Source organism: Podarcis cretensis (assembly GCF_951804945.1).
Source record: "Podarcis cretensis genome assembly, chromosome: 3".
Classification (NCBI taxonomy): Eukaryota; Metazoa; Chordata; class Lepidosauria; order Squamata; family Lacertidae; genus Podarcis; species Podarcis cretensis.
The window spans coordinates 24,087,343-24,099,883 of NC_137172.1; the positions used below are offsets into that span (position 1 = coordinate 24,087,343).

General features: G+C 39.7%; 1 protein-coding gene across 5 annotated transcripts in view; it reads right to left on the bottom strand.

Annotated features, from left to right (window-relative positions):
* Nucleotides 1-12,541, bottom strand: part of MTA3 (metastasis associated 1 family member 3) — a 126,984-nt gene that overhangs the window by 24,386 nt on the left and 90,057 nt on the right. For 4 of the 5 annotated variants that reach the window (XM_079968656.1, XM_079968658.1, XM_079968657.1 and 1 more), the window contains exon 17: nt 7,112-7,143. In XM_079968656.1, coding sequence (XP_079824782.1) covers nt 7,112-7,143 — 32 coding nt within the window. Of the gene's footprint in view, nt 1-4,682; nt 4,797-7,111; nt 7,144-12,541 lie in introns of those variants that run through there. The other variant, XM_079968659.1, reaches the window with a different exon arrangement.

The following is a 12,541-nucleotide window of genomic DNA, read 5'->3' on the forward strand; positions in this document are numbered from 1 at the left end:
CCTCCTTATATTAGCCATTAAATTATTCTCCTAGTCCTAGCATAGATTAGCCTTTAATGAGTACCGATGGGATATAAGGTGCCTGTTTTGCCTGTAGTACTATTTCAAGAAATATTAGGCTACCCACCAAAAGGCAGACTGGGGTGCTGAATGCATTTGCTGAAGTTTAGCCTAATCTGGGTTTAAAATTCAAACTCAGTCCAGGGTGGCCTGATAGATCTCAGTATGCAGTCCTGTGGACAAAGCAGTGAAGAATGCATGACATAGGAAGTCAGAAGGAATAGAGCTATTTGCTTTTTAACCTGGGCATTACTCAAATACTTAATGCTCCCTCTAAAGCCATTGGAAAGCACATCCACTGCTGCAGAAGAACACGATCAATAAACTTTCAGGCACAAACTCTTTGAAGACGATGTCAGATATAGTGCTCCCATTTACTACTTTAACAGCACTTCTGCCTTATTGATGCCAAACCACTGAAATATTCACCACACGGCTTGTGCCCTGAAAGCCTGGGAACCGCCCCTGCCCTCTCAATTCCTGAGCCCATTAGGAGCAGTTCTATATCACTGCAACCTCAGCCTGAAAAGATGAGCCGTTGCAATGTTTCCCTGAAGCAAGTTTGCTAATTTATTTACAGAAAACAGCTGGCTGAAAAGAGACATATTCATGTGTCACTAAAAATTTAACCTGGCCAATCCTAAGCAAGTTCAGCATGTGTGTCACAAATGTTTAGCCGAAACCGAAACCAAATATAAACAGGGTTGAAATCAGTAGGGGCAAATCCAAAGTGAGTTTTGCCACCTGTTTACTTTCCAACTGGCATTGCATTTAAGGCATGCTTGCTTCAGCTGTGCATAAGTGCTATTCAGCTCAGAGCATCTGTTTTGCATGCAGAAGATTCCTGGTTCAGTCCTTGGCATCTCCAGGTAGCGTTGGGAATGTCACCTGCCTGAAACCCTGGACAGACCTGATAGTCAGCGTAGGCAATAGTGAGCTAGAAGGACTGCAGGAGGTTGTGGTCAAATACAACTAAGAAGCAAAGGGCTAGTTAGTGCATGAAGAGCTAAAGGAGTTGTATTGCTAGATAGACTCAACTAGGTCATGCCCCTTCTTCTCTGGAAGCCTTTCTAATTCTTCTTCTACTTTTTCTTCTTCTCTCTCTCTCTCTTTCTCTCTCTCTGCATCATGTAATGAGACAGACATGAGTTAGCTTGCTCCCAGGCTTACAGCACATGTTTGGATCTCTATCCTGTACTTTCTACCTAAGAGTATTTTGCCTGTGTTATCCTTGCTGCTGCATGGAACAATGCATGACTGAGACTTTGAATCTGTAAGTAATTCATTTTAAACTTACTTAACAGTGTGGTCTGCTCATTGCAAGAGGGGTAGGAAAAGGTCAGCTGTTGTGTGCAGCTGAATGGGATAAGAAAGGTTGAACAACCTATATTCTTAACACTTTACAGTGCTACTTATTTTTGTAAGATTAATACTCTGCTACTAGGGTTCTCTGTGTGCAAGCCCCACAATTTGAATCCAGGCACCTAGCCATTTCTTTTTGTTGTTCACCTCCACACACGGGTCTACAGGGATTCATATATTTTAATTCCTCCCACGCAGACTTGGTATAAGGCACTTCCTCTGTTCCTAAATGTCCTATTGCCTACTGATAGACAATATGAGAGACACTATGGAAAACAATCAGGGTCAGGAAAATACCAGGGCACAGAAACCAGGCCAACTCCACTATTAGTTTCATTTGACTGTCTTTGCAAATGGTGGCCTGGAAGTTTATGAAGCAGTCAAAGGTAAAATCACATAGCTTCTGACCTTCCTGAATGCCCTACACAAAGCAAAAGTTCTCATCCCTCTGTAAGTAAGAGACCTCCTCCCATTCTAGACTTCTTTGTGGAACACATAGAGCGTGTGGTTGTTTCTCACATTGTATCGGACGCCATGAAGCATAAATATTCCGCTGCTCACCCACTGCCCCAAGCTCTCTGAGCCTTGCAAAGAACCCAGATAAGCAAGGATCTCTAATCTCATCCTAAGACTCTGAGAGGGACTGGGTGAGCTCAATAATAGCAGGCCTCTCCACATTCTCTCAAAATTTTAGGGGTACAACACATGGGGTGTTTTTTTGCTAGGACTCCTGAAATCTTGATCCAGCACTGGGTATATTCATATGTCCCCTCAAGAACTGGCCAAACACATCAATGCAAGAACTGAAATATTCTAAGCACTACTAACAGGATGTCAGAAAACATTCAAGAATGCAACCTGAGTCTTTATCCCTCATGGCAGTACAAGTGACACGAGCAAAGTATTTATTTATTTCTTCTAATGCTCATATCTTCACTTGACTAACCTAAAATCAAGCTCTTGAGGATCTTCAGGGCTGTGACTCACTTTATATTTCCTTGTATAAAAATAAGGTATACTTTAGGATAGAAACCTATGCATTATTTATTTTTTATAATTAGATATCATTTTACTATAAAAACATTACAAGCCATCAACATTAAATAACCCCATAGCAAAAAAGAAACACTGCAGCAGACTGGAAACAAATATAAGAATATAAACAAATTCAACAATAACTTTAAAACTCCCCAACAAACTCAGCAAAATGGTACATCTATACCCGCACAGGAGACCATTGAAATTAACCAATGTTCAAGTCCTTCTCAAAGATTTGGATTTTTATTTTGTTGGACCCGAGTGGGCTTCCTTTGGGAGGGCATTCAATAAAATTGGTGCCATTATTGAGAAGGCCCTGCTCTTAGTAGACTCACGGAACTTCTGTTGGTAGGAGGACACAGAGCAGGACCTCACATGCTGAATAGAGTACACGTGGAAATGTGTGAGGGGAAAAGGTATTCCTTAAGGTACTCAGATCCTAAGTTATTTAGAGCTTTCAAGGCAAGAACCAACTCTTTCCATTATGCTGTAATGAACTGGCAATAGTATAGCCAATCTAGTATAGATTGAACAATGCTAGAATGCTGTGCTCTAATCAACCAGCCGCTGAAACAGCATTTTGCATCAGTTGAAGTTTCTTGTCCCTTTTCAAAGGGCAGCATGTTGCAGTAATCTTGTCCAGCGACTACAAGAGCATGAATTAGCATGGCCATCCCAGTAATGAGTCCCAGCCCATAGTTTAAGAATAAAAAGTTTAGGGTTCCAGTGCCACATCTGAGACTGCCTCCATCAGGTGGGTAGTACACCAACAGAAACTCTATCCTATCTCAGACTCTTAACAGCAGAACACCAACAGAAACTCCATCTTGTCTCAAATTCTGAACATCCAGTACACTCCAGGAAAGGCAAGGGAAATTATGAAAGAACATGGCAGCACTTCATCTTGCCTTTACATAATTGCTCCTGCCCACATTTGATACACAAAGTCATCTTATGGATTCATTACATTTATACCTTGCCATTACTCAAGCATGCTTACATTAAACTATTCAGTAACAGATATACCACCAACACCTTATGCATTATAGTAACAAAAAATGGTTTAGTAGACACTGAAGGAAACTACTATCATTTCAAATTCATCATAAACAGAGGTGCCAGCTTCTCTGGACAATTAAGGGGGCCCAACACGATATTCTGACGTAGGGCCCCCTGAATATTGAGGGGGCCCTGCCCTCTAGAGAAAAAAAAAACCATAGTGTGGGCCATAGTGCCTCGGCCCCCAGGAGCCAACACACTTGGTCATAAAAATACCTACTGTGAATTATATGCAACTGAATATTTCATATAAATTAAGAAATAGTAGTAGTGGATAAACAAACTCCATTTCTCTAAAAACTGATTATTTTGCTGTCTTATCTCTATGTTTATATTTGCAATCTTCCCATATTCTTGAAAGCCATTGATTGATAAGCAGTGAGTTGACATTTTTTCATTTAATGGTCAGTCATGCTGCCTTCAATAAATTGTATTATCATTTCTGTATCATTCTGGAGTATTATGACTTACACATTTCCCAAAAGAGTAACTAACCAGTGAGTCCATTGACCACACACAACTTGTCACATTTCTTATCTCTAATTCAGAGGCCCAGTATATTATAATCATATGGCAGGTTCAAAAAATATGTAACAGCCAGTATGCATATTTGATTTAGCTTATATGATGTCAAATACCATCAAATACAAATTTATAAAAGTTTTCCTTGTGGTTCATACACAAAGTGGACTGTGGAATATTCTGCCACAACCGCCTTCACATTTCCTGTGGGATGCTTGTATTAAGATCCTTTCCCCAGTTAATTTGATTTACCATAATTTTATTAATCTGTTTTAAAGTTCCTTTAAAATAATTATTTGAGATTACTTTGCCAAAATTAGTACAATAAGTCATACTTAATAACTGAATTAGTACGATCCCTTAGTGGGCCATACATACTTTGTGCTCAAATTATTTATAATGTGTCCAATTTTTAAATATAGGAATAAATGAGTTTCTGTTCTGCCTGTCTCCTCTTCAATCTGTCTGGAACATTTTATTAGGTCATCTTTTAATATACTCCTGATTCCAGACATACGACGAGTTTCCCAAACTACTTCTTCAAAGTTTCTTGCCATCTGCAAAATAATTGTTCTAAAATCTGTAATCAGGGCTCCTTTTTAGGTGATAGAAATGTTTTATTTAGCTGATTTTTAAAGAAGTTGCATTGCAACGTTTTATTAAACAGCTTTTGAAAGTAAAAATAATCTATGTAACATAAGATTTTGAATTTGTAACTTAAGAACAGAGCTGGAAACCATTCAAGGAAGCAGTGTCTGAAAGACAAAACATATAGCCAAAATACACTATGTCAAAGTCTATTGAGAACAAAAGTAACCTCTGGCATAAAACAATTAATAATAACAAATTTGAATTTAATACAAGCACCAGTTGTGAATGACAGGTTTTGGAAATCCAGTTAATTCTCTTTAGAAAACTGAGGGAAGATATTGCAATGATACTATGATGACACTAATGTGAGCAGATCTCCTGATTAATCAGGAAACATGGATATGAGCAGCGATCTTGATTGAATCACAATGTTAGCATCTGGTATTCTGCTCTGGACTGTTTATGTCACCAAGTTATTCTGTCATTTTGCATCAAACATTCAGATTTGTACTCAGGGTACAGTGAAGACCAGACTCACAACAGGAGATTTGATTGGAGCTATGAGTCACTAAATGACTCAAATTCTGTATGAGCAGGTGGGTACAAGTTGGTGAGAAAGGCATGATGCTACTGTCACGTAAGAGTGGATAACCTGTGGCCTTTGTGACTAATTTCATGTAGCCATCAGGTTAAATTCATGGTGGGAGGGGGAAGCCCATAAGAAAAGAAGGATATGGCTAGCAGACCAAGAAAAATGTGGTGGGACAAAGTCAAAATGGACGGTTTATTATTATTAATAACAAATATTATTTGTTATTGTTGTTATTAATGTATATTTAATGTATTTATGGCCTGCCTTTTCCCCAAGCTGGGATTCCAGACAGCTTACAACCTTTTAAAAACACCACTTTAAAATACAAAATAATTAAAAAACAAACTAAAAACAATTGTTAAAATACAATAAAGGACATTTAGAACCAGTACTGAACTCTTGATTGCCCTGATAGCTGCCAACATTGTCTGCTCCTTCGTTTTCAAAGGCCTGTTTAAATAAGAAACCTGCCAGTTGAAAGATAACAAGGAGGGAGCAAGTCTAATCCCTTTTGGGAAGGAATTCCACAATCTTGCCGCAGACATATGAAAGGCTCTCTCTTGTGTCACCACCATCTGTGCCTCTGATCTTGATGGAACCGAAGGAAGGTGCTCACCCAAGAATCTTATCACCCAGGCAGGGAGACATAATCTACCAGGTAAATGGACCAAACTATGGGTAGGGGGATAGAAGGAAGGGGAAAACCTTCTTCAAGCAATCATTTCAGACGTCTTGCAACTGTGATGTCTCTCTCCTCTCATTGAGGGATGGGTGGGGGTGAGTAGAAGAGGGAGAAAGAAATGGAAGAGAAGGGAGATGGGACCACTTGTTGGGATCATTCCCACCCATCCCTGGCATATGGCCCAGGACAGAATACTTTGGTACTTGAACCTTTCACTCCAACCTAAAATATTCCTATGAGTTCCTTGGCTGATGAGATGAAATGTAGATTTCATGTATGACTTTTCTATAAGGTATATTTATGATCCTAATAATTCAGCCCGCTAATCTTCCCAGTTTTCAAGTGATTGTGGGGGTCTTACTATTTCTTTATATGTTTTTAAGAGCAGAAAAGAACTGGAACTATGACTGCCATTCCAATGTTTGCTAACAGAGCTTCAGCTGCTAATCATCTTTTCATTTCTTTAAACGAAAACAGACAACTGTTAAGTATTTGCTTTAGGAATTTATTGGGGTTTTCCTGATTTGTAACATAATTTTTAAATCAAAATAACAGTATCTCTCTTGAAGATGAACACACATCATGAGAATATCCATCTCACAATACATGAAATATTATTGCACAGGAGCAATAACAATATTGCTTAGATTCGTTTGGCCAGGACCACATGGTATATATAAACTTTGTGGAAAATTGAGGATGGGGACTTGGCCCTCTGTGTCTCCAAATCCAACACTTGTTTGCCACTGTTTCACATTGGCTCCCCACGCACAATAGATTTCAGAAGAAGATGCCACCAGGTGTCTCATTGGGTAAGAAGGAGCATCCTGGCAGGCATGTTGCTGTTGTTTACCAGGAGGGAGAGGGAAAAGGCAATAGAGAGGTTGGTTCAGTGCAAAGGCATCAGTGTGGAACCTATGTGGTGTTCCTGCTGGTGTGTTAGTACCACAACAACCTCACCACTCCATTTTCCCCATCTCTCCCAGTAAACATCAGCAACCCAGCTCCCAGGCTGCAAGCATTGTCACCCCTCCCTGTCCTATGAGTCACTTCTGGTACTAAGGCTGCAATCCTTCCTATGCACGTTTACTTGAGAGCAAATCCTAACGGACACATTAGCTTCTGAGTAACCATGCATAGGATTGTACTGCACATTCTTTAAGTCCAAATCCAGTAAAATCAGATAGAAAAATGTTAGAACTTACCATTTTAGTCCCATGTGTATGACTGGAGAGTCCTAAAACAAAACCACACACAACACCACAGATTAGACCTAGATTGGCTTACACACATCCCTTTACAACAAATTATTTTCAATGCCGCTTCCTCAAGAGCAACCGTAATACTGAAAGATACAGAATGCCAAACAGAGAGCTCCAACTACAGAGGCAGCCTTGCAATTACAGGGCCCACCACAGCAGATGGCATTGATAACAATCTTCAAATATAGGAATGCCTGGCACATAGAAAATGGAGCAGATTTATTTGCTGTTGCTCTAGATGGCAGGACAAGAACTAATGGGTGGAAAATGCAAAGAAGTTGTTTTCTGCTATATGTTTGAAGAAACTTCCTAACAGCTATTTGACAAATTGCTTTGAGAGGCAGTGGACTGTCCTTCACCGGAGATTAGTTAAGTAGAGGCTGGACAGCTGTTTGTTAGAGGGTAAGATTTGCATACCTTTGGCCCACTCTCTTGTCCTTTGACAAAAATCTCACACATTTTTGCCTCTGGCCCGTTCCACAACTGGCTTGCGACCCTCAGACTTGAAAACATTTATCCAGCCCTGTTATATATGGTTCCCTGATAAGTGTCCCATCCAAGCACCACACAGATTCAAAATTAATACATTCAGGAGTAAAAATTGCATCACATACCCATGAGAACAGTCTCTTGGCCTCTATTCCCAAGCTCACCAGAAAGGTCCCCCTTGGCCTACTAAATCACTTCCTCGTCACTAGGGAAAACCAGGTTGTCCTACCACAATTAGTTTTGAACAGATCTAGATTGGTTGCCAGCAATCAGTCCCCGCTCCCCAAGATGTTTACACATGATTTGTTTTTATTATGCTTTCTAAGGGCTTTGAAGTCAAACTAACCTGGTTGCAATTTCCTTTCGTACCCACAGGTGAAGCTACTTTGGCAGTGCTGCGTCAAGTGAAAATCTGAGCTTAGCTAATCAATGTTGCTAAAAGCAGAACAATCACTTGAGGAAACAAGTCTGACAATTTCAGCTAGACAATTAAGACAAAGTTCCTAGATGCAAACAAGAAAAAATAATTGCGGTGCAGTCAGAGATTAACGTTTTGCAGGAACCTATAAATCCCTAGCATTCAGAGAAAGTGGTCTAAAGCAGAATGGAGTGCATGTCATACTGAAAACTGTAACCTAATGGAACATTTGCAGTTGGACTTTAGTCTACTGATGCTGGGGCAGTCAAGTGGGTTTCACAGCTTAGGGGAAATTTGAAGCCAGAGTCTGCTAGGTCCTAGTCTGACACTCTAACCATTACACCACAATGGCTTTCACCCTGGCTAGACACAGAGAATTAAGTTTAGGTATTTATTTGTAGGGCCCCACACCTGAGAAATAGGGGCTTTGCTCCACATTACTGTTTTCTACAGTCTGCATTGTATTATTTATTCTTTTTTCATATTTATATCTTACTTTTATTCTTTCACAAGGAGAAACTCTAATGTAGCACTGGGGTGTGTGTTATAGTAAGTATACTAGGAACCAGCAAGCTTACTAAATTAAGATCGCATTGTTGAATGGTTTCTTTAAATGTAAAGGCTCATCATTGTTCCACCTGATGTGTATGTCTTTAAGGGGTCAGAGCAAGGGCCAGAGCAAACTAACGAGACCCAGCTTTACAGGTGCTGCTGAGTTGTGTTGATTAAGCTGTGTCAGCAATTGGGTGTAGTATATAAGGAGCAGCACCTAGCTCTCCCATTACCCTGGGGGATGAGTTGGTGGTTGGGTCTGGTTTGTTGTTGATGTATTTAGTGTAAAAGGAGTTTTTGCTTTTGTTATTAAAACCTTGTTTAAGTTATTTTTGAGTCCCTTTTTAATGCATGGTCTCCCCAGCAAGCTCTCTGCAGCGCTACCATACTGCAAATACCCAACACGCATATGCTTCCATGTAAAATTAATGTTATGCAGAAATATAATTTGAGAGCCCCCAAAGCTATAAGATGTAATAACAAGTGAGGCTTCTTCCAGCAACTCTTGGAATGAGTGTTTATGTCATTGCTAAAACATTAAGGTGACTCAGGGTTGCATATTGGAATTTTGTTTTCCAAGGAGATGAGCTAGGAACTGAAAACAGATTTCAGACAGAAATGTCAGGTGCTTCTCCGTATGTCAATGAAGAAAAAAAGAAGAGACGGGGCAAAGAGAGAACAAATCAAATACTGCTTTTAAAGATTGTTTAAATTCATTTCCTTCCTGTCTCCAAAAATATACCCCAGCACTTCTAAATTGAGGGGAATGTCAGAAAGTTCTCAGATCTAGATCTTAGGGTTGAACATTGGGGGTGGAGGTGCTCCTTCAGGTATACTGGGCCAGGGCCATTTATGGCTTTAAAGGTCAGCACCAACAATTTGAATTGTGCTTGGAAATGTACTGGGAGCCAGTGTAGGACTGGTGCTATATGGTCCCGGCAGCTGTTCCCAGTCACCAGTCTAGCTGCTGCATTCTGGATTAGTTGTAGTTTCCAAGTCACCTTCAAAGGTAACCCCACGTAGAATTCATTGCAGTAGACCAAGCGGGAGATAACCAGCGCATGTACCATTCTCATGAGACTGTACACAGGCAGGCAAGGTCTCAGCCAGCATACCAAATGGAGCTGGTAGGCAGCTGCCCTGGACACAGCATTAACCTGCACCTCCATGGAGAGCAAAATGACTCCCAGACTGCGCACCTGGTCCTTCAGGGGCACAGTTACCCCAGAGAATCCCCTACACCTGCCCACTGAAAACCCCATCACTGCTACTGATTTGGAATTATGGAATACCCTTCCATATGTACAGACGCATCAAAGTCTAAGACTGAGCACTTTTCAGAAGTGTTTAGGGCTCATTTGGGAAATGGCAGGGTGATTTTGTTGATTTGATTGCATTTTATTTTGCTGGAGGGCCTTTACTTTTATTTACCTGCCCTGATTTGGCAATAAATCTAAATAACATAAAATAAAACAAGCTATATTCAGGTAATACTGCAAACAAGCGCTTTGTCAGTTGCACTGAGCTAGCCTACTTTGGCATTCTATGAAATCTGTCACCGCAAAGATATATAATTCAATTACTTCCAAATGTGGAGAGAAGTGAAGCTTCCATTCTCTTGTCATTGTGTGAATCTTTCCTGTTTAAAAGCAAAGTGTTGGCCAGAAAGTGAAGGCAACAATGACATTTTTGCTTCCCATGATTTTGTAACTTGAGACAAAAAATAATAATGATTCATTGAGTTTTTCTTAGCACACGGAGATGGAGGTGTTCACTCTGCTAACTTGAGAACTTTCGCCATCCAGCAAGAGTTATTGAAAAAACTATGCATCCTGACATGTTTGCTGAGAACCTGGATTGCTGATTACCTTTACCATTCACTGAAGCAAACTAAGAGTGATGTTGGAGGAAAATGCCAACACCTAAATATTTTCCAGTCTCAGCACCTATTTTCTCCACAAAAGATGGGTGCTTCAGTCCAGTAAAGAGGGCCCATACGCAGAAACAGGCACACAACTGATCCAGATGCATAACTGAATTAGATACGGTATTTTCAAAAAAATCTCATTGTTGAGTTTATCTGTATGGATTTATTTTTTAAAATTCCTGTCTTGCCAAGTGAAAATGATGAGAAGAGGTTTTTTTTTTTTTAATGGTCCCACTAAAATTAAAAACAATTCTCACATGAAATTTATTTTATTATAATTGTTACTTTATGTATAATATTAAATAAATATTATATACATATATACTCCAGGTTTCCTAAAATAATCACATATATTCAACAATGCACATGACTTTATAAAAATACTTACATATTAATATATACAAAATGAGCCTGCAGAAATATACCCACATGCAGTACTGTTCTTTTATACACAATACAGTGGTACCTCGGGTTACAGATGCTTCAGGTTACAGACTTTGCTAACCCAGAAATAGTACCTCAGGTTAAGAACTTTGCTTCAGGATGAGAACAGAAATCGCACGGCGGCGGCACAGCGGCAGTGGGAGGCCCCATTAGCTAAAGTGGTGTCTCAGGTTAAGAACAATTTCAGGTTAAGAACAGACCTCCAGAACGAATTAAGTTCTTAACCCAAGGTACCACTGTATAGAAATAATTGTATATTATCTGCACATGATTAATCAGACTTTTTTAAAAAAACAACATCACCACCAATGCATAAGCAGCTTAGACCTCAATGGGCAAGAGGTTGTCTAATGCAGGCAAAGCTCAACTGGATTGGAACTGCTCAAGTCTGTATAGAAATCTGTAACCTGAAGTGTTTGTAACCCAAGGTGTTTGTAACCTGAGGTACCACTGTATGTGCATTTTAATATGTACACATATGCAAAATTCAGAGAAGTACAAAATTCAAATGTTAGCTGTTTCGGCTTTGGTTTTGGTTCAGGAAGTGAACATTTGGTTAATGTGAACCAAACAAATGTCTCCTAATACCCACTTTGGGCCTTGTATAGGTGGTTCCATTACAAATATTGTCATTGTAAGCGTTGCCATTTATACAGTGCTTTGAGTGCTCAAAATGGCAATGCTTCAGTAATCTTTTCAACCAGGAACCAGGAACCAGGTTTTTGAAGAAGGGGTGGAATATGATGTCCTTTTTTATGCAATCAGTCATGCAAACAGATTGATGGAAAGTGGGGTTGTATCAGTTTAGGGCTGTAAAATCTGAATAATTCCTTGAGAGAGATTTTACACTCTAGCCAGTTTCAGCACATTACCCCTCGGCTGACAAAACAAACATATTGTGCACATGTTCAGCACAAGTTAACAACTGAAATCAAAACAGAGCTATGAATGAAAATCTTGTGCTGATCTTCCCAAAACAGTTTTAAGCTATTACTAGATTCAATAGCGGGTACACAGCGGATCAATATAAAAAGTTTAAAGCATATCTCTGTACCAGATTACCAAATCAAATACATTGCTTGGAAAGTGGTAATCCATTGCTTAGGTCTAGGCTTCACAACCCAAAATTAAGCAAAAATAACCAACAAAAAAAGCCCACTTATCTCACAGCAGTGTAACACAGAAGCAAAAATTGCCTAATGGCTCTTCCTCTTGGGGTACTTTGCATTAATTCAAGCCAAAAAATAAATAAATTCAAGCATGGTGTATTTTGCGTACACACAAACTGGCTTGCCATTTCCAATGCTAACATGGTTAATATTCAGGATTATTGACCACCTACATAGAATGCTCAAAATACATCACATACATTACCTTGTTGCTATCCCTGTAAGGTCAGTAATTATTATCACCCTCCCTCCCTCGGCATATTGCAGATAGGGATCTGGAGCCAAGGCAATGTCACTAATATTTGAACTGGATGCTGCCTGATTAGTAGCTCAGCCACTCAGCAGCCAAATGCTTTTCCACTGACAGGTGCTTC